At 40.6% G+C, this 22,746-nt stretch overlaps 2 protein-coding genes across 5 annotated transcripts in view; both read left to right on the forward strand.

Moving 5' to 3' along the window:
- smurf1 (SMAD specific E3 ubiquitin protein ligase 1) overlaps positions 1-21,363 on the forward strand; it is a 50,307-nt gene extending 28,944 nt beyond the window's left edge. Inside the window, exons 8-19 of one of the 3 annotated variants that reach the window (XR_004565566.1) lie at positions 1,776-1,860; positions 2,810-2,956; positions 7,349-7,559; positions 8,053-8,156; positions 10,183-10,297; positions 10,409-10,587; positions 10,697-10,834; positions 11,015-11,135; positions 11,858-12,059; positions 13,927-14,011; positions 14,095-14,245; positions 21,325-21,363. Coding sequence is in view for 2 of the 3 variants with exons in the window: in XM_034189996.1 (XP_034045887.1) it covers positions 1,776-1,860; positions 2,810-2,956; positions 7,349-7,559; positions 8,053-8,156; positions 10,183-10,297; positions 10,409-10,587; positions 10,697-10,834; positions 11,015-11,135; positions 11,858-12,059; positions 13,927-14,011; positions 14,095-14,194 (1,487 nt within the window). In the remaining variant the exon portion in view is untranslated. Of the gene's footprint in view, positions 1-1,775; positions 1,861-2,809; positions 2,957-7,348; positions 7,560-8,052; positions 8,157-10,182; positions 10,298-10,408; positions 10,588-10,696; positions 10,835-11,014; positions 11,136-11,857; positions 12,060-13,926; positions 14,012-14,094; positions 14,356-21,324 lie in introns of those variants that run through there. The other 2 variants (XM_034189996.1, XM_034189998.1) reach the window with 2 other exon arrangements.
- A 103-nt stretch (positions 21,364-21,466) lies between these two features.
- Positions 21,467-22,746, forward strand: part of rnf216 (ring finger protein 216) — a 57,221-nt gene continuing 55,941 nt past the window's right edge. Inside the window, exons 1-2 of one of the 2 annotated variants that reach the window (XM_034189962.1) lie at positions 21,467-21,578; positions 22,179-22,331. In XM_034189962.1, coding sequence (XP_034045853.1) covers positions 22,265-22,331 — 67 coding nt within the window. In that variant the 5' untranslated portion in view covers positions 21,467-21,578; positions 22,179-22,264. Of the gene's footprint in view, positions 21,621-22,178; positions 22,332-22,746 lie in introns of both variants that reach the window. The other variant, XM_034189963.1, reaches the window with a different exon arrangement.

A 22,746-nucleotide genomic window follows, 5' to 3' on the forward strand; every position in this document is an offset into this window, starting at 1 on the left:
GGATAATATCAACTAAGGTCTCAGGGTTCAGGACCAGGTGGAACGCTTGCCTCTGAGACCAGGAACTATGGGGAATAAAGACACACAGGGTGAGTGAATGCACTCATAACGCTGGAGCCTCAAAACAGTCACAGTTCATAAAATGTTTAACACAGGTTGTTTCAGAGGTCAGGAATAAAGTTCTCTGCTTAAGAAAAAAAGTTTGTTGTTCAGGAATTATTCATAGGTCATAAGTAGTATCCAAAAGCCAGAGGTCAAGTGCTGCGTGTTGTAATGCAATTCCAATTAAGCAGGAATTGATGCAGCTGGGTTCTCAATTGATTGATATCAGAATTCATGCGGTTCTTAGAAAGAGTTCTTGGAACAGTTCTTTATCATAGCATAGTCAGAGACAGGAACGGGTGAGAACTGGATCCCACTAAGACGAGGAGGAACTTAACTGGCATGTAGTTGAGATGCGCTCTGCGTCAAGAGCCAAGGAGTTCCAAAGTGACGTAGCTGTGTAGGTAGCCAGGAGCCAGGGCAGCATGGGAGCCACGCAGGAATCGTCCGGAACACCAGGAAAGACAGTTCCTCTAATACAGAAGTTAGAGGGGAGGCCAGATTACCTGAGCTTTTGCTGCGGGACATTTCAGCGTCTCAAGCGCACAGCTGGAAGACTCAGTCAAGGTCACAGGGCGGCATTCAGGTTTGATCCTCTTGGAGACTGCCTGGATCATCGAAGGTGGCTCTGGAAGCTGGCAAGGCAAAAACGAGGCAAGCAGTGTAACAGACAAACATGGCACAAGTATCTGGCAATACATGAACAGAAAGTCTGGATTTAAATAGTCTATCAATCAGTCAGTCATCTGATCCAGGTGTTAAACAAAACTGAGGGTGCCATCTAGTGGAGAAACTAACACATGACACTGGTAAAACAGAGTTAAAACCAGGTTCTGAGGGAAATCCCGACAGTCCTGGATCAATGCTTAAGATCCAAGCTGTCAGTGACTTTCTGGATACAGCCATCACAGGTGTATCTATATGCAAGGGGAAGAAACAGAAAACAGGAATTCAAAACAACATGACATTCTAACAAAAGAATGTATTTGATGAGAATTCCATGCAGGCGGTTATGCTACAGGCAGGGGTCATCCAGCAGTCCTCATGTGGGCCTTTTCCCGCTGCCGTGTGTAGTCCGGCATCCTGTCTACAGTAGTCGTCCCGCTATTCGTACCTCGGACAGAGAGAAAAAGAGCAGAATCAGTCTCCTGGAAAAACTACACCTAAGGTATAATTCACCAGCAGTAAATCTACAGAAAGGCAGAGAACTTACTAAGTTGATCGCCGACCGCTAGCCCTAAGCTTCACTAACAGACCCAAAATTTAGATAAAGTTGAGGCCAAGACCTGTTCCGTTAGTAATAAAATGAATTTAAAAGGATAGGAAGCATAGTATCATGCTATGCCAGTATGCTAGCCATACGAGAGGGAGAATAAATGTTTCTTAAGTCTGGACTTGAATGTCTCTACAGAATCAGACCTAATTGTTTAATTTCAACTCCATTATAGTAAGTCCCTTCAGCTTCTCTCTTGTTTCACTCTGGGTTGACACAGTTGATCCGAGGTGGATGTGCATGTTAATTTGTTACGTTTTATGCCAGATGCCCTTCCTGACAACTCTACATTACATGGAGAATGGCCACCAACCTTGTTGGTATATATGGACAAAAATTACATTCCAAATACCTTTATAAGAAATGTGTTAAATCTGTCTTTCATTTCTTTTTCAAACAGAACAACGAACAACAGTACAAGGCCAAGTGTACTTCCTTCACACACAGACAGGAGTCAGCACTTGGCACGACCCTCGAATACCTCGGTATGATTACACAGCACTTGGTTCCATTCCAGGTGTATCCTGAAATGGCAAAAACCTTACATGAACCCCACAGCGCACTCAGCCTTTGCAGCTGCAGCAGCAGACCATGTAGATAAAATTACACCAAGAAAAGGGAACCAACACAGAGGTAAAGTTGAGGACCTCACAGTAACTGACATCTCTAAAAATTACATGATAAACTTCCAGTGCTGGTTGTTTAGATGCTTAACATATTTTTTAAAATTATGTTAAGCTTCTAAATGTCTCATATTCATACAGAATTAAAATGTGCAACCACTTTTCACCTGTAGAAATACACAATTTCTGAAGATTTGGGTAATAAAATGACAAAATGTGTTTTCAGTGTTCTGCACTTTTTAAGAAAATAGTGCAGTTATTATTTCTTAATCTGAAAATGTCACTACTCGTTTGGAGTTGTTTGTTTGTTTGTTTTTTTCTTTGAGTTCCCATTTTGTTCAGCTGTAATTACACATACGGATTAGAAGAAAGCTTCAAGTTATTTCCTTTGGCCCACACGGTCTAGACGTGGGTCAGAATGTGGGGATTAAAAACCACTGGATGTAGAATGAGGACTTTTGATGAGATGCCTGGTCATTAAGCACGCACATCAGCAGTCTGTAAAACGTGGCTGCCTTTTCTCCAAACTCATCAGGTTTTCACTTCTTTCATTTATATGGACTGACTGTCAGTTTATGAGTAGGTAAAAATGTGTGATTTGAAATGAATAGCTTTTCAATAAAAATTGCTTCTATACTTCATATTTACAGTGAAATTCAACTCGGAAAGTGATATTCACTGGGTGTAGGCAAAATTTTACATTCTTTGGAGCTGGAAAAGCCTGGCTTCTTACCACAGTGGTAGTTTAAAGTGCAGTATAGTGGAATGCTGTTGGCTGGAGCTTGAGCCTAGCTATTTGTTTCTGCTGCAGGGACCTGGCCAGTGTGAGCTGTGAGGAGCTTGGTCCTCTGCCAGTGGGCTGGGAGGTCCGAAGCACCGCGTCGGGTCGAATCTACTTTGTGGACCACAACAACCGAACCACACAGTTCACAGATCCTCGCCTGCACACTATTATCAGGTACACAGACAAACACATTACTGCACATATAGTATATGTTCCTGATGCAGATATGGTCTCAAACAACAAGAGACAAAAAATGATTGAATCACTGAATGCTGAGGAGGCAACACGTTGACTTAGTGGTTAGCACTGTTGTCTCACAACAAGATGGTCAAGGGATGAATTCCCACTTGTGGCCTTTCTGTGTGGAGTTTGCATGTTCTCCCTATGTTTGTGTAGGTTCCTGCCGGGTGCTCTGACTTCCTCCCACTTCCACAGACGTGCAGGTTAGGTGGACATGTTAAATTTACTGTAAGTGCAAGTGAACATGGGAATGTGTTTGTCTGGCTGTATGTGACCCTGGGATAAACTGGTCGTCTGTCCAGGATGCTCCCTGCCGTTTACCCAGTTACTGTTGGAATAGGCTCCAGCACCCCCTTCACCCTTTTTGGAATACGTGGGTATAGAAAATGAGGGGAAAAAAGCCCAATATTCTCCATGAAGCTGGGGCCAAATAACAGCTCACAAATAACAGTTCACAGCTTTGCTGGATGGGGACTTGTGTTGGAAACACACCACCCCCCTCCCCAAAAAAATCAGCTTGAATTCAAGTTTGCTGGCTAATCGGTTAATTCTGAAGACAAGCTTTTAACGCTTTTTGTGGCAAGCTGTGATTTAATTTCCATACTGATGGTCATCACAAAACAATTTTCTGTTAATGGAATGAGAAAAGTCCCTCAAATGTCACTGTAGATCTGTACATTTTTGAGATGATGATTGTCATCTGATCCAGTTGACATGAAACTCCATATGATGAATGAGTGGGAAAATTTGATTCTCTTCAGGCAGCCATGTTTATGATCCATTAGAGCAGCATCTGACAGAATCTTGTGCACCATCTTACTGGCCATTATAGATTGATCCGGTAACTTGCTTCTTCTGTTTAGGTGTTTGTCCTGCTCTTTGGTTGCAATTACTAAATGGAAAGCTAATTTCTTTCAGCTGTTTTATGCCCTCATTCAATGATTTTGTTCAGGGGGTATTGTATTTTCACCCGTTCCATTCGCCTGGTCTGATTGAAACCATTTCTTGGTGGTGTATTGGGAGAAGCTAAAAGAAGGTCCCTTTAGAAAGTGGGGGTCAATACACCACATACCTCTTGTACAAATATACCATATACAATCTTTGAAGCACCAGTCTTTTGTTGTAAAAATAATTTCCATACTTCATTATCAAGTCTAGTATAAAACAATACACCAAATTAACATGCGAGCAGGGGCAAACGCCATGCTTTATTGCTCTTGTCTTACAGTACTAATGTTGTAACACATATAATTGATCCCTGATCTGTATGGGTTGCTTCTCACAGTTTGGCACACATGTGAACCACAGATTAATTTCAGAATCTTTACATACAATTTGTGGAATAGTGACTTGTTTTTAAAGTGATAATTGCATTAATTTCAAGGCAGCTGCTGAACGGAGGATAATGCAGCTGGTTGTGCACTTTGTGCAGTCGTGAATGCAGCCTGTTAAAAACAGCCTTGTCCACGTGTCAGAGACTGCTTGCTGAATGCTCAGCGCACTTCTGGATCCAAAAATACACAACCTCTCAAAAATGAAAGGAGTTGAGGACGAAGTGTCGTCTCTTCCATGCGCGTTGCACACGAGCTGGCAGAGAGGCCACCTTGACACTTGCGTGGATTTGATCCTCGCACTGCACTCCATCATTTCAAGTGTAAAGGTGACTAAAGTCCACAGCTCTGAAAAAAGATGAGTATTCCTGACTTTTTTGTTTTGGTAGGATGAGTGTATTTATGCCAAAATAGTTATAAGTAAAATGTTTCTTGTTGCCCTCTCACCACACAATGTAGACTTTATCTTTTTTTTTTTAAAGAATTTTAAGTAATAAACTCCGATCAGCTTTGCTGCATTTATTTATTTATTTATTTTACTTGTCATGATTTTGACAAAGGCTATTTTTATTCACTGATATTTTTCATGTTGCAGTTTTAATATTTGTAACAATTATTTGATTTTAAAACATTATATAAAACATTGGACACCTTGTTTTCATTGCTCATTATGTCCTTTTAAAAAATTTAAAGCAAAGTAGAATTAGCTTAGTATTGTTATTATTTATTTTATTTTATTTCAGCTAATCAGAAAAAGATTCGATCTGTGACTTGAAAACCGTATTTGATCCAATCTGTGGGTTTTGGAATGAGTGACACCCTGATACAGTACCATCAGAAACATTGACTCCTCGATTTTTTTTTTTTTTTTTTTTTTAATGCTTTTTATTTTTTTGTTGTATATATTGTGTTACCAAGGCATGTTGCTTTGAGTTTTCTATCCTGACTCCTTGATGTTTTCCTCATTCTACCCATATGCTTTTCTTTTCTGTCTTTTCCATGTTCTTTATATTTCTAGTAAATTTTTGAAACAGCTGACTGGGAACATCCAACATCTTTTGCCGAGCACTATTGGATTTTCTTGTTAGGAAACTTTTATGATCTTTTCCATTGTTTCTGTTGACACTTCTGTTGTTGGAACAATGTTTCCTTTCAATTAGCCAAGTTCAACAGCTTGTTAAGATCTGTAGGCACTCGCTTATAACTGCAGACTAATTGTCATTTTTGAATTTATGCCAACAACACCTCCCCACCACCAACACCACCATCACTGAAATGTAAATGATAAGGTGATTTCTTTTTTTCCTCTCTTTTGTGCATCTACTTTATCTGGATAATCATTCATTTGTTCATTCTCTATTCACCTTATTCAGGAAGTCAGGGTGGGCTGCGCCATTTTGTCAAGCAACTTCCGGTTTGTCACTGCGTCAATGATTATCTCAGTGGGAACACAGTACATTAGAAGTGTCCAAACATGAGCAGCATTAATTGTTCAGTTTGTAGGTGCCACAGCAACTAGAGGAAGAGGAAACTATCACTTTCAGAACAATGTTTTGAACATGGAAAGCAGAGATTTGAGTGCTGTGGTCCAGCATTTAACTTGTTCCCTCCTCCATTGAAATACGAGGATCTCCGGTGCTGGCTAAAGGCGCTGAATTTGAAATCCACCCAGACGTCCCTGTCTGTTCTTTTCATTTTATGGAGAAAAAAACCCCACACCACTGAATCTTTACCCAGAGAAATTATTGGACTATAACACTCCGTTGAAGAAGCCACGGGGGATGCTAGTGAGACAAACAGGTAAGCTGTGTTTGTAGCATTAGCTGCTATCTTATTTAATCATTTTCTGGCATTTGATGCAACCAAACACTGCATGAAATAACACCATACGTATATTAACGTTATGTAATCTTGGCATTACGGTGATACTACTTGTCGGGTAGTATTTTAACTTGATTGTGCTTTTATATGAGCTTCAGCGACGCTGTGCGGGACAGAGCTCGTAGTTCCTCATAGCGAAACTGTCCACGCTGAGTGACAACACAAAGTAGTTACAAATAATCAAGGGCCACTTTTTCATGTCACCTTCCCACTCTGTTCTGACCCGTGGGTGAGCCAGAGTCGATCCCTTTGAGCTTTTCAAAAAGGTTTTTGTTTCTATCCATGTAATATCTTGCGTTGTTCTGTATTGAAAACACCACTCACTGGAAGTCCTAATCCAAAATGGAAATGCCTGTGCTGTAAAAGTGGCCGGAGCTAAATAAGGTGAATACCTGCTTAAGGGTTTGGGGGGAGGGGGAGGGGGGTGGCTGGAACCTATCCCAGCAGTCATAGGGTGTGATTCAGGATACACCCTGGACAGAACGTCAGTCTATCACAGGGTCACATATAAACATACAAACACATTCAGACACCTATGGTCAATTTAAAGTTTCCAATTCACCCAACATGCATGTCTTTTGGATGTCGGAGGAAGCCAGAGGGAACCCACGTGAACACGAGGAGAACATGCAAACTCCACTCAGAAAAGCCCCAAGTGAGAAGCGATCCCACAACCTTCTTGCAGCGAGGCCGTAGTGTTGACCACTAAGCCACCATGTGGCGCTTGATCGGGAAAACATGCCATTAATTCAAATAACTATATTTAATTTGTTGTAAGTATGTTTCACTCAGCCAGAATTTAAGGCTGCTGAAGTTAAAATGTTTTGTGTTGCATCTATGATTTATTTACTACAAAGTAAGAAAGCTGGGAGGAAATCTTCTACATGAGGTGATTCTATTATTTTTATTTTTATTTTTTCAGGTTCTGTAATGTGACAGTCTTTTCACAGGATTCGTGAATACAAACTGTGAACCTTGTCTGCTAACAGTCATCTGCTCTGCTGATGATGATGAATCATGTAATTTATGGACTTGGTCTTATATTGGGCCCCCCTCCCCTCCAACACGACCCACCCACCCAATATAAAATTCTCTACTCCTTCCCCACCTTTAGCCAGCAATCCCAGGCAAAGGAGACCTCTCAAGCTCCCCCAATGGATGTGGGGGGTGAGGAGGGAGGAGGAGGAGGAGGAGATGGTGATGTTGCAGCACGCTATGAAAGAGACTTGGTACATAAGCTGAAGCTGCTTCGTCATGAGCTTTCACTGCAGCAGCCTCAAGCAGGTCATTGTCGCATAGAGGTTTCCCGCGAGGAGATATTTGAGGTGGGTGTAGTTACAACGAACAGTTATGACTTCAGCAGCTTCATTCTCACAAATTGTTTCTGTCACAGAGTATTACACATTCATATGTTTTTGACTAAACCTCTGTTGCACATAATGATGATAATAATAATTAATTAATTTATCATAGTCATGTTATGGTACAAAACACGTTGTTCATATTCAGATTTTTTTATTCAGCATGTACATAAGATGCATAATGCTTTTGTCTCATAAATACATGCAGTGATAGGTGATTCATTTATAGAGAAGCATTAATAGTCAAAATATGAAATCAGTGTGAGAGTACAGAGTAAGAGCAGACAGGACAGAACATGGATTTTTAAGGTTAGATCTTACAGTTGTGAAGCACCTTGGGGCAAGTTATGTTGTGATTTGGCGCTATATAAATTAATTTAATTGAATTTTGTGTTGTGGATCACTAATTGTTTCCTTGTGTGTTTGTGTCGTCACACGTTGTGCTTCTGGGTTAAAGGAGTCGTATCGCCAGATAATGAAGATGAGGCCTAAAGACCTGAAGAAGCGTCTCATGGTGAAGTTCAGGGGAGAGGAAGGTCTGGATTACGGTGGTGTGGCCAGGTGATACGTGTTTGCTAATCTATCCTTTGTAATGATAATAATTTTCAAAAAATGAGGGTGAGTAAAGATGTTACGGGTGGGTTATGTTGAATTTTTGTGAACAAACATTTGTGGCCTTTTCTTTGTCAGCCAGCATCCCCTCAATATTGCTACTGTTCAGTTATTTGACAATGTATTTTTAGACCTGTCTCCAGTTTCTGATTTTTGATCACTTGTCTGTTTGTTTGTGTGTGTGGGGGGGGGGCAGAGTTAAATGAATAAAAATAAAAATCTGATACCCAATCAGGACTTAAATTGAGTGTAATTGGTGGTAAAAGTAGTGACATAGAACACTGTGAGCAAATTTTAAATGTGTTTTAAAAATTCGTGACATCAGGACAAATTGGACAGTGCAGTTTCGTTTGAGGGTAGGCACTAAAGGGGTAACATATGACGCTTACGACATAATTTCTCTACTTCTGGGGAAAAATGCCGCACTTTCTGAGTTTTTGGGCAAATTTCACATAAAGTTAAAATGCAAGGAAAAGGTGACGATGTAGTGGAAAGTAGACATGTGTTGCACTTTATTTATGACCCAGAGCTCAAACATGTTGAGGCAGTTGTGCAGGCGATAGAACGCAGCTACTCTGGTTAGCTGTGTAGGCTAACACTTACCGACACGACCTCTCACATTTGCCTCATCTTCTCTTCTCCACTGGGAACTGAAAAAAACCTGCACTTTTTGCAACTGCTTCGGTGATTGCAGCCGAAAACGAAACAGTACACCGTTTTTCCATGTGAAGTTATGATGTGTATATATTGCACAACGAGAGCGGAGGTCCCCATAAGTGTTCAAATCCCGCGTTATCACGCTGGGTTCAAAGGAGACTGTGCTGCCCTATTGTGATCAAAAAAGTGAGTAATTGGATTTAACTGGTGCAGATTGTGGGTAATTTTCTGTTAAAGTAGTTGAAAGTGGACAATCAGGTACAATATGCAGTAATCTGTACCTACTATTCTCGTTGCAGAAACCACCTCCTTATCCGGTCCACACGCCTTGTCTTTTATAGGATTAAAATAATTTACACATATGTACAGGTTTCTTTGAGTCAGCTTGAATTTTTCTTGTTTCTACAGCACTCTTATGTGCTTATCCAGATGTTTAAATGTAATAGAATTTATTAATTGACATATCTTGGGTCAGAGCAATGAGTTAAGTTATGATTTAAAAAAAAAACAGAAATTCAAATAAATAGTGACTGAAATGAGCAAAGAATGAGGCAAGTTTTGATTTGACTCATTTGGCAGCGTTCTCTTTACATTCATCAGTGTGTAGTAACGACTGGAAAAATCATCTCTTAAAATGCAAATTGTTCTGGCACATCAGCAAATACAGGAACTTAATTGCTATAATGTCTCACAGCTGAACAGAACACTTTGCAGCCCTGACAGTTTAATTTGTTTTCACAGTAAGAGGTAGAATGTCAGCAAATGAGAAGCACACTTTAGTTTTTCATCCCCCACTGGCCGAAGGCCTGAAGGCGGATTATGTCGTGGCGATTTCCATCTGTCTGTCCGATCAATTCCTCTCACACTTTCAGCAGGAATTTCGTGAAACTCCGTACATGTCCTTGTTATAGTTTGGTAATACACATATTTCATATCATTCAAATTGTATTCATTTTGCCAGAGTTATGGCCCTTGATTAACAAACCTGCGCACTGTCAGGTTCATGAGTTGGTGCCTGCCGTCTGAAATCAACTTCTCTCTCATTTTTAGGAGGAATTTCGGGAAGCTTGGTACAGTTCCTTGAAATGTTATCAGAATTTAACAAGCATTGTACCAAATCCGCATTTGCCAGTGGGGGATTTTGTGCTCTCAGAGCATTCTTGTGAATTGTTGCTTGAGAAAGAGCCTTCACACCTCTTCTTGTTTATTAAAGCTGTTAGTGGGTCTCAGATTTGCTCTTGTTTCCTGTATGTTGCACTGTGCTGTCATATTTTTGTGAATTCTCAGTATAAATTACAAATGAACTAATTGTCTCTAGGGAATGGCTGTACTTGCTGTGTCATGAGATGCTGAATCCTTATTACGGCCTGTTCCAGTACTCCACAGATAATATTTACACACTACAAATTAACCCCGACTCCTCCATCAACCCGGTGAGGACATACAAACATGCATGCACGCAACAGTAAATGAAGTATAAATGATTTCATTCATTAAAAAATGAAATACCCTTCTCTGACTCTGTGACTGTCTCCTCCGACCAGGATCACTTGTCATATTTCCACTTTGTCGGTCGTGTGATGGGCCTGGCAGTTTTCCACGGTCACTACATCAACGGCAGCTTCACTCTTCCCTTCTACAAACAGCTGTTAGGCAAACCCATCCAGCTCAGCGACCTGGAGACCACTGACCCTGAACTGCACAAGAGCCTCGTTTGGATATTGTGAGCAAATACATTCGTGTATAAATGGTGCACGGTGGCACTTGTCTGGCTGCTGCTGCTGTGTGTGTTGCTGATGTGCTGCTCACTTATTCCCATTCTCTGTGTGCAGAGAGAATGACATCACTTCAGTACTCGACCATACGTTTTGTGTGGAGCACAACGCCTTTGGAAAGTTCCTACAACATGAACTGAAACCTAACGGGCGTAACATCCCCGTCACAGAGGAGAACAAAAAAGAATACGTACGGTAAGAAGGGTTCTTTTTAGTCCCTCTTTTTGTTTGCTGTAAACGTTTAATCACTCTGTCACTGTGGTCCACATTTTATTACAGTCAGTTTATTTGGTTTACATTAGAAGTAATCTAAACCAAATCATATACTTTTGTTCTTGTCACCATTCACGAGACCTCTCTCTCTCGCTCTCCCAGACTTTATGTGAACTGGAGGTTCATGCGGGGAATCGAAGCCCAGTTCTTGGCTCTACAGAAAGGATTCATTGAGCTCATCCCACAGCACCTACTCAAACCGTTTGACCATAAAGAACTTGAGGTACATTTGTCATAATTAACAAAAGCTTTGTTTCATACCTAATTGATACTGTAGGTCTAATTTTAGTCAGTTACATTTTTTTAAGCAAACTGTAGAATGAGTACCAAAAAGTGCCTCTTGACATGCCCCTGGTGATCAAGGAAATGTATGAGGAAAAGATAATTAACTGCATATTTATTCACAAACTACATTTATTTAATTAACATTTTGAAATAGCTCACTGTTTTGTCAGTAATGTATTTTTATTGAAATGTAAAGAAAAAAATACCAGCTATATATGGCTAGTTTGATGTCATTTTGCTTGAATGGTAAGTATTGGTCTCATAGACTTTGAGATTTCAGGATGCCACAACATGTAGTCATGCCAAAAATGCTGATTTATACATCTTTATAAATGAGTGTTCATTTTAATTCTATGGATGTTTAGATGTTGATGCTTGCTTCAAAAACTTTAGCAACCATTGGTGTGGCCTTTAAATGTTTCCACCTCATATTTCCAGTGATGTTTGGTCACCTCTGCTTCTTCATCCATTCTTTGACCCAATGAGATTTCATAGGCTGCCCGCCACTATTTCCATCTCTCACTTCTAAAGGCTGTTCTTTGATCTTTGTGTGTTTTTGTTCCTCTTTCTTTCTTTTTTAAACCTCTGTCTTGATACTGTTTTTCTCTCCACCTTCACCTCTAACCTTCACCTCTCTGTCGTCTGGTTTCTGCTGACCAGTTGATCATCGGTGGACTGGGGAAGATAGATCTCACAGACTGGAAGGCAAACACTCGCCTGAAGCACTGTACCAGTGAAAGCAACGTGGTGCGGTGGTTCTGGCAGGCGGTGGAGGCCTTCAGTGAGGAGAGGAGAGGACGGCTACTGCAGTTTGTCACCGGCTCCACCAGGGTCCCTCTACAGGGCTTCAAAGCTTTGCAGGGTGGGTCATATTCAGACTTACAGGACACATGCTTCTACCGGACCCACATCAGCGACTGTAATGCTGCCTTCACTCGTTGATGGAGAAAAGCCATCATGTCTCTTGTCATACAGAATTCTTGTCATCTGCAGCTGCAGACAGTCTATAATGACATGAGACGTGGCAATTTTTTCAAAATTAATGACATACAGTTTGCATAGTTATATAAAAATAAGAAGCTTTAACTTTTTCAGCATCCATGAGAGCTAACTCGTTGATTCATTTCTCTCTAATATCACACAAATTATTCACATTTACCTGATTAAAATGGTGATTTTCTGCACTTAAAGTAGACCTGCATTGAAATAAATGTGTCAGATTTCAGAAAGAAATAGCTGATATGTATTTATAAGACCCTTGTGAATGCAGTAAAGTAAATCTGTAAGCCCAAATTTGTAATTCAGCGGAGAAATCTTCATTTAAAAATGACAAATTTGCAGCTAAAATTTAGCCTTCCGCGAAAACAGTTTGTACATCCGGATCATTTCCATAACGTCGGGGACAAGACGATGCGCTCCTGCCTTCAGTCTGATCCTGCATTGAAATTGATTTTATCTGTTAGTAATGTTACTGTTATACACATCCTGGTTTCAACATCCAAAAGTAAGCTGCAATGAATGCGAGATACAGCTCTGCATGCTCAGATCAGTGATGACATCGACAGCGGGCGCCGTTCTTCTCCGATGCCTTGCTCTCACTGCCTCTGATGCGCTTACTGAGTGCATGCGCTCATTAAATTCCGCCACAGGCCACTCACACCCCCGTGTCTGCTGTGCAGCCGCAGACAGGGCTCTGTCTACTGAATGGAGGTGCAGCCAACTTGGCACAAGTCCAGAGACTACGCTCGCTGTTTTGATGCGGAGCGCCCGGTGACACCTGTTGCTCACAAGGACAGACTTCTCGCTGCAAAATCCGCAGCGCCGCACGTCTCAGTAATCTGAGCCGCAGAGCTTCGTGGCCACTGAGAGAGGTTTATGTCTTTTTAATGACTTGAATTCTTTTCGGGTCTCGCCTCCGTACCCCGCGACGGTAACACCAGAGGCGAAAGACAGTAGATTTTCAATGCAACACCACTCAATCAAACGGGCGTATGGAAAAGTCCCCAAAAATAATTTTCAAGTACAAATAAAAGAAATGTGTACTCACCAAGCGTACCACAAGACAATATGAAGTTTTAAAAAAGTTTCTCCTTCCGTATAAGACAATAAAAAGGTGCAGATGCAAACTGACGTAAATCCACAAATTACAGTTGGCGCACGCAATGCATGCTGGGATAGGGTCTCCTCCCTGACGTCTCGGCAGCGTCCCGGATGTGCTGACAGTTTTGCGGAGGGCTAAATTTTAGCTGTAAATTTCTCATTTTTAAATGAAGATTTCGCTGTTGAATGACAGATCTGGGCTTGCAGATTTACTTTACTACATTCAGAAGGATCTTATGTGTAAATATGTCATTTTTTGGTCCAAAGATCTGACTGCATTTATTTCAAAGCAGGTCTACTTTAAACAGTCCATGTCTCGTTGCTGATCTTGTCTTCTCATTAAAGATAAAATGACATCCGGTTTGTTCTTCTCACTGCGGCAGGTGGTAAAAGTTCAACATTTTTAATGGCAAGTGATGACGTGGTGCACTGTTGCCTTTTCCGCAGAAGTACCGACCACGATTATGATTTTGTTTTAATCATTCCAGTTTCAACACACACTGTGCTGTGGGTCAATGCAGACTGTGAGCTTGGGTTATTTTTAATTTTATTTTATTAAGTTTGTATTGTTTGAAGTGTAAGCTGTGTACCAAGCTAGAGCAGTGATAACTAGAATGTATGTGTGTAAGGCTCTACAGGTTCTGCAGGACCAAGACTCTTCACCATCCATTTGATTGATGCCAACACAGACAACCTGCCCAAGGCTCACACATGGTAAGACTACAAACCTACACATGAATCATTTCCTATGTTATGTGTGTGCACGTACTGGTTACTCACTGTCGCCATGTGTGTAGTTTCAACAGGATAGACATCCCTCCCTACGAGTCTTATGAGAAACTTTATGAGAAGCTGCTGACGGCAGTGGAGGAGACCTGTGGCTTCGCTGTGGAGTGATGAATCCGTAGACTCTTGCTTGCACCTGCACACAACTAATGGACACTTTTCATATATATATGTACACACAAACACAGTGGATCCTGAAAGTATTCACAACGCTTCACTTTTTCCACATTTTATGTTATAGCCTTATTCCAAAATGGAGTAAATTAACTTTTTTTTTTTTACCTCAAATCCAACTCACAACATCCAATAATGACAATATGAAAAATCAAAAATGGAAAAAAAACAGAACTAAGAAATCACATTTACATAATTATTTACAGTCTTTGCTCAGTACTTTGTTGATGCACCTTTGGCAGCAATTACAGCCCCAAGTCTTCTTGAATATGATGCCACAAGCTTGGTGCACATATCTTTGGGCAGTTTTGCCCATTCCTCTTTGCAGCACCTCTAAATCTCCATCTGGTTGGATGGGGAGCATCAGTGCACAGACATTTTCAGATCTCTCCAGAGATGTTCGACCGTCTGGGCTCTGGCTGGATCACTCAAGGACATTCACAGAGTTGTCCTGAAACCACTCCTTTGGGCTTCAGGTTGCCATGTGCCTTTTACTAAGGAGTGGCTTCTGTCTGTCCACTCTACCATACAGGCCTGATTGGTGGATTGCCGCAGAGATGATTGTCCTTCTTGAAGGTTCTCCTCTCTCCACAGAGGAATGCTGGAGCTCTGACAGAGTGATCTTTGGGTTCTTGGTCACCTCCGAACTAAGACCCTTCTCCCCTGATCGCTCAGTGTAGATGGGCAGCCAGCTCTAGGAAGACTCCTGAAGGATCAGAACCTCCTCCATTTACCGATGATGGAGGCCACTGTGCTCATTGGAACCTTCAAAGCAGCAGAAATGTTTCTGTACCCTTTCCCCACATTTGTTCCTCAAGACAATCCTATACTGGAGGTCTACAGACAATTCCTTTGACTTCATGATTAGTTTGTGCACTATCGTGCACTGCCAACTGTGGGACCTTATATGTAAACAGGTGAGTGTCTTTCCAAATCATGTCCAATCAACTGAATTTACCCCAGGTGGACTCCAGTTAAGCTGTAGAAATATCTCAAGGATGATCAGTGGAAACAGGATACACCTGAGCTCAATTTTGAGCTTCATGGCAAAGGCTGTGAATACTTACGTACGTGTGTTTTCTTAGTTTTTATTATTATTATTATTAATTTACAAAGATCTCAACAAAAAAAAAAAAACGTTTTTCACATTGTCCTTGTGGGTTCTTGTGTGTCGATTTTGGAGGGGGAAAAATGAATTTCGTCAGTTTTGGAATAAGTCTGTAACATAACCAAACATGGGAAAAGTGAAGCGCTGTAAATGCTTTCCGGATGCACTGTGTGTATATATATATATATATATATATATATATATATATATATATATATATATAATATGAGAATATTAAGTTTCCATGGCTGCCAAGCAACAGAAGAGTAGACACAGTGTCTTGCCACCTCTTAAAACACCGACGTGTCGGGAGTCAAATGAAGAAGCACATCAAGAGAGGAAGGGAGGGAAAAACAAAAGAAGTGTTTTAAATTTTTCTGCAGACATTTTTGAAGATTTTTATCTTTCAGATATAACAAGCTATGATGTCATTCTTCAGAATATCCTTTACAACAGCAGGGTTTTTTTTTCTGTCTCCATTCACACTCAGTGATGGAATCAACCAGTCAAATGTGAGCCTGCAAACAGAGACCTTTAATCAGAAGTCTGAAGAACATGGCGGAGAGTGATTGTCTTTCTGTCTGACAAGATGATTGATTTATTATTCATACTTCATGTTTAACCACTGTTGTCTATTAAACTTGTGTGCATGTGGGACAGAGTGCACTTGTGTTTGTGACGTGTGTGTGTGTGTGTGTGTGTGTGTGTGTGTGTGTGTGTGTGTGTGTGTGTGTGTGTGTGTGTGTGTGTGTGTGTGTGTGTGTGTGTGTGTGTGTGTGTGTGTGTGTGTGTGTGTGTGTGTGTGTGTGTGTGTGTGTGCATACATCAGGCATGACTCCTGGTTAATCTGTACAAATGATCAAATGAGCCTCTCCCTCTGTTTTGTAATCCTCCTTTTTACCTGTGACCACTCTCATCCACTCTGATATTGATAGTGTCTGATTTTATTTATTACTAAGTGATTACTGACCATGCTGCTATATGCTCTGTTCAGAGCACACACTAATCTCTCATCACCCCTCTACCAGAGTTTAAGGGTCAGTTCAGTTGCAGTTCAAGCAATCCACAAAGTGGGTTTTTTATTGTATTTGGTTACTTTTTTAACATTCATATCATTGTGGAGAAATGATTTTGTTACTGTATTACAGCTGTTAATGTGTTAGCATCTTGAATTCCATGTTACATGTAGTGAAAGGGAATTGACCTGTCCAACTCAAATTTTAAAGACTAACTCACCTTTTTCAGTTTTATTTTTAGCGTCCTATGGAGAAGTTGGAGGATGTGAGGGGGCTTTGTTTGTAACTGAGGCAAGAAGAAAAAGTGGGAGTTTTGAGGTTTTTTTTTTTTTTTAATCTGCCATATGTGATAAAGTCTTTCATATATGCTGCATCCTCAATTCCACCATCTGAAGTTTTTCTCCCCTTTAAATTTTTCCTCTATCTAGTAGACCCCAACACCACCTTGAATGAACAATTTTTTTATTTTGTTTTGTTTTATACAATCATTAAACCACCACAAAATTAAAGTCTAGGCATTGAGAAAAGGTGGAAAATGTTGAAATGCATTGAAGACTGTTATGCAGTATCATTTCAATCTGCATTTTCTAGGTTCTGAGTTCACTGTATAATGGATGCAAATGTAACTTACTATGTACTAAACATTTATGAAAAATTACAATGTAAATAAGATTATATTAAAATAAAACTAAATTGAAAGTATGGTACTTGTGCTCAATACATTCTCCATTTGTGCATATGCAAAGTCATAGTTGTGTGTTTTTACTTTGTATTGTGTTTTTCCCCACGGCTCAGCCGGTGGACTAGATGTCCAAACATGAATGAAGACTGTATAAATGCATTTATACACATATGGATTCATTTAGTCTTAATTTAGTCTCTATAACTGTATGGGCAGTCAGCCATGCAAAACATGCACTATGCACAATTTCTACAATCACAGCCACCAAAGCCTATAACATCTTCTGGCTTGTCTTGGTGGCTTTCCTCACTCTTCTCCTTCTTGCACAGTCACTCAGTTTTTGAGAACTGTCTACTCCAAATAGATTTACCATAGAGTGCCATACAGTTTGTATTTCTTCATAACTGATGTAAATAAAGTTCAAGACATATTCAGTGACTTGGAAATGTTCATGTATCCATCTCCTGACTTGTCTGAAAAAAGTGACAAACTGAATATTTACAGGTATTATACCAAAGAGGCTGATTACTTATGCAACTCATCATCTTGGCTTTTATATGTTTAATTAATTTATATCAAGTTGTAGAGATTTACTTTCAGTTTGAGTCTAAGGAAGATAATTTAGAAATTTTTATATTGTGAAGCCTGATTTACTTTTTGTATTTGAAATACCATAAATTAAAATACATGAAATACCAAGGGGTATAAATACTTTTGCAAGCCACTGTATAAAGTTTCCAATTCACCTAACCTACATGTCATTGGATGTGGGAGAAACCCACACAAGCATGGGGAGAACATGCAAACTCCACACAGAAAGGCCACGAATCGATCCGTGACCTAGCTGTGAGGCAGCAGTGCTAATCAATGTGGATTCTCTGTAGCATCCCCATTCAACATGGGAAAGACACCTCTTCTCTCCCCCCCCCCCCCCACCAAAAAAAAAAATCCACATTCATGCAAAGTGCTGGAATGCTTTATTTCTTCTTGCTACCCAGGTTTGCCACCATGACTCCAGTACAGGTTCACAGTGGGATTTGGCAAAGGTTTATGCTGGATGTCCTTCCTAACACAATTCCGGTAATGCAAAGAGAAACTGGTGTTCCCATGTGGTCTCTCAGTCACGTATTAAGCAGAATCTTTTTTGCTCCACTTTTGTGTTCAGATAGCATCAGGTGTGCTCAGAGTGAAAATGCTAGAATAGCAGCTGGTTTTCTTTCAGGTAAGGTCTGGATCCATATGCTGATGCCATACCAGCACATAGATCCTAGATTGCAATGGACTGATGGTTACTATCCATGATCCATCTTGGCACCATGTAATACATGGGTGCTCCCTTGACTTTTCTAGCATCCTCTACACTGAGGCCCCAGTGCATTTGCTCAGAACCAGAGAAGATCCTGTTTCTCCTCACCTAAGTCTACCGAAGTAATTGACAAAAAGTTAATCCAACGGTACCTAGGGATCCTCCAAAAAGACCTACAACCCCTGGCAATAATTATGGAATCACCGGCCTCGGAGGATGTTCATTCAATTGTTTAATTTTGTAGAAAAAAAGCAGATCACAGACATGATACAAAACTAAAGTAATTTCAAATGGCTACTTTCTGGCTTTAAGAAACACTATAAGAAATCAGGAAAAAAAATTGTGGCAGTCAGTAACGGTTACGTTTTTAGACCAAGCAGAGGGGAAAAAAATATGGAATCACTCAATTCTGAGGAACAAATTATGGAGTCACCCTGTAAATTTTCATCCCCAAAACTAACATGCATCAAATCAGATCTGCTTGTTAGTCTGCATCTAAAAAGGTGATCACACCTTGGAGAGCTGTTGCACCAAGTGGACTGACATGAATCATGGCTCCAACATGAGAGATGTCAATTGAAACAAAGGAGAGGATTATCAAACTCTTAAAAGAGGGTAACTCATCACGCAGTGTTGCAAAAGATGTTGGTTGTTCACAGTCAGCTGTGTCTAAACTCTGGACCAAATACAAACAACATAGGAAGGTTGTTAAAGGCAAACATACTGGTAGACCAAGGAAGACATCAAAGCATCAAGACCGAAAACTTAAAGCAATATGTCTCAAAAATTGAAAATGCACAACAAAACAAATGAGGAACAAATGGGAGGAAACTGGAGTCAAAGTCTGTGACCGAACTGTAAGAAACCGCCTAAAGGAAATGGGATTTACATATAGAAAAGCTAAACGAAAGCCATCATTAACACCTAAACAGAAAAAAGGTTACAATGGCCTAAGGAAAAGAAATCGTGGACTGTGGATGACTGGATGAAAGTCATATTCAGTGATGAATCTCGAATCTCCATTGGGCAAGGTGATGATGCTGGAACTTTTGTTTGGTGCCATTCCAATGAGATTTATAAAGATGACTACCTGAAGAGAACATGTAAATTTCCACAGTCATTGATGATATGGGGCTGCATGTCAGGTAAAGGCACTGGGGAGATGCTGTCATTACATCATCAATAAATGCACAAGTTTACGTTGATATTTTGGACACTTTTCTTATCCCATCAATTGAAAGGATGTTTGGGGATGTTGAAATCATTTTTCAAGATGATAATGCATCTTGCCATAGAGCAAAAACTGTGAAGACATTCCTTGCAAAAAGACACATAGGGTCAATGTCATGGCCTGCAAATAGTCCGGATCTTAATCCAATTGAAAATCTTTGGTGGAAGTTGAAGAAAATGGTCCATGACAAGGCTCCAACCTGCAAAGCTGATCTGGCAACAGCAATCAGAGAAAGTTGGAGCCAGATTGATGAAGAGTACTGTTTGTCACTCATTAAGTCCGTGCCTCAGAGACTGCAAGCTGTTATAAAAGCCAGAGGTGGCGCAACAAAATACTAGTGATGTGTTGGAGCGTTCTTTTGTTTTTCATGATTCCATAATTTTTTCCTCAGAATTGAGTGATTCCATATTTTTTTTTCCCTCTGCTTGGTCTAAAAAAGTAACCGTTACTGACTGCCACAATTTTTTTTTTCCTGATTTCTTATAGTGTTTCTTAAAGCCAGAAAGTTGCCATTTGAAATGACTTTAGTTTTGTGTTAAGTCTGTGATCTGCTTTTTTTCTACAAAATTAAACAACTGAATGAACATCCTCTGAGGCCGGTGATTCCATAATTTTTGCCAGGGGTTGTAGAACCAAAGACATATATTGTACCGATCTAAGACCTGGACCACCTACCGCCACCACCTGAAGCCCCTTGAGGAATTCCACCAGCGCTGCCTGAGGAGTGTTCTCTGCATCAGGTAGGAAGATAACCGTACCAACAACATCCTGGCTGAAGCCAAGCTCCAGAGCATCAAGTGTGTAATCTTCAAGACCCAGCTTTGGTGGGTGGGTCACATCATTAGGATGGATGACAGCTGATTTCCCAAGCAGATCTTCAACTCCCAGTTGAGTGGTAAAATGGTAAATGGACTGCATTTATATAGTGCTTTTCCATCTGCATCAGATGCTCAAAGTGCTTTACAAATAATGCCTCACATTCACCCCAATGTCAGGGTGCTGCCATACAAGGCGCTCACTGCACACTGGGAGCAATAGGGGATTAAGGACCTTGCCCAAGGGCCCTTAGTGATTTTGGTTATTAGTGAAGGAAAACGGCCCAGGGGGGATGGAGGAATTCAAGGACCTCCTGAAGCACACCTCAAGAACCGCTCCATCGACTGGAAGACTTGGGTAGAAGAAGTGAGGGACCAAGTCAGCTGACATGCAATGATCCACATGTGAGTAGAAGTCTTCAAAAAAATGTGGACAAACAACAAGAGGAGAAAGGATCTTGCTGTGTCTCAAAGCTTCTTGCAGAAATGGGCAGCATCTGTAAAACTGTAAAGACTTGGCCTGTTCCATCAGCACATTCACCATCCCATCTGGAAATCAATCAAGAGACAGTCTTTCTCGCTACCGAGGGATTGCCATAATCTGAAAAATAATGTTCTGTGGAAATTCAGTAAATCTTTCCTCACTGACAAAGGCAAAGCATTCCAAAGTCTGTCTAAGCATTAAACTATTGTAGTGGGTATTTTCTTCCACATGTCCCTCTATTAAATTAATTTACAATTATTAATTTTGTTCATTTTTGGATGTTTTGTGTAACTGAGCAAAGCAGATTGTTTTTCCCTCCTTTTCAAGCTCTGTAAAACTGGTTACTGACGGTAGACTTTGAGTCACATTGGATGGAATTCACTGGAAAGAAGGCATAGGCAAGGTTGACCCCCCCCCCCCCCCACACACACACACACACACACACACACGCGCGCACATATAAAATGTTATTTTTCATTGATTTTACTCTTCATAAACCTGACCATCCCAGCAGGTTTTCTAAAAACTAGAATCACACAAGCAGCTGAGCGTGAACTACGTTTCCCATAATGCCACAGCCTGCGCGTAAAGAAATATCTTGTTTTGGCAGTTTGTTTCGATATTCACGGATTGCCTAGACCCGACAAGAAAACGTTTTGCACTGGTCATCCAATACGAAGTAAATCTCTGCGTTCATATTTTAAGGCGCTCATCTGAAATGGTGTGTCGATAATGATAATCTCAAACCGTGTTATGAGTAGAAATCTGGGAAGTAAGCTAGTATGGTTCTCTGCTAGATAGCAAATCGAGCTAATTGGTTAGCTTAGCTAGCAAAGTGAACTGGTTTGTTGTGTGAATGTGCGTGAAAAAGGACGAGTTTTTTTTTTGTTAGTTTTTTTTTGTTAGGTGCATCAGCTTTAAACTTCAAAGTAATATTGGCATTGAATTATAGAAGGCAAGTTAACGTTAATGTAAACGATGGTGATCGTTGTACTGTTAGCGTCTGCAGTCAGCATTAAACGTTTTTTCACTTAAGCTTTTAGAGCTGATCCAGGCCAACATTAGTGCTGGTTAACGTTGGTGTATACATCGTATGATTTTGTTGTCAGTCAGTTAATACTAGTCATGGTTGGTGGCAAAAATTAACTCATTACCACATGCTTTAGGTGACTCCCTATCTGTCTGCTAACTAGGCACAGCTGGAAATCAGGATGATCTCCTGTCTTCATGCTTGAGTTATTTGTCATACTATAAAGTGAAACCATTTGTTGAATTCCAGGGTAATACCGGTTTTCTGGAGTAGATGGTGCTGAATGATCAGTGACTGCGTGTAAGGTGGAGCGGGGGGCTGGTTCATGTCTCACAATGGCAGATGGAGGCAGTGATGATGAAGTCATTCACCTGGCAAGCTTCAACATCCACCGCAGCCAAGGTGAGACACCATCATGCCTTCATATCAGAAGCATGTATGCAACTCATAGTACCATTGCTTAGTTGACTCATTGCTTTCAGTCACTTTACAAGCCTATCACACTTTGATGATTTTGGCAGTGTATGCCGACGTATGAAAAATATGCAGAATATGCTGGCGTACGTAAATTTTGTGTAAGTTAAGGCCCCCTGACACTTCCACGCACTGTGTCGTGCGGGAGTGTAAACTCATTAACAGGTGTAGACTGAACGTGAGAGGGGTGCTGGCACATGCAGTTGAGCAAAGAGAATTTTGAAATGTTCAAAAAAAATCTTTCACGCATAAATGTCATGCAACAAACATGAAGTGGTAGTGAACGTTGCGCGACCTACTCGCTAACACTGCATGCATGGGGTCAAGTTGAGTAAAGAAGTGA

This window comes from Thalassophryne amazonica, chromosome 16 (genome assembly GCF_902500255.1).
Source record: "Thalassophryne amazonica chromosome 16, fThaAma1.1, whole genome shotgun sequence".
Taxonomy (NCBI): domain Eukaryota; kingdom Metazoa; phylum Chordata; class Actinopteri; order Batrachoidiformes; family Batrachoididae; genus Thalassophryne; species Thalassophryne amazonica.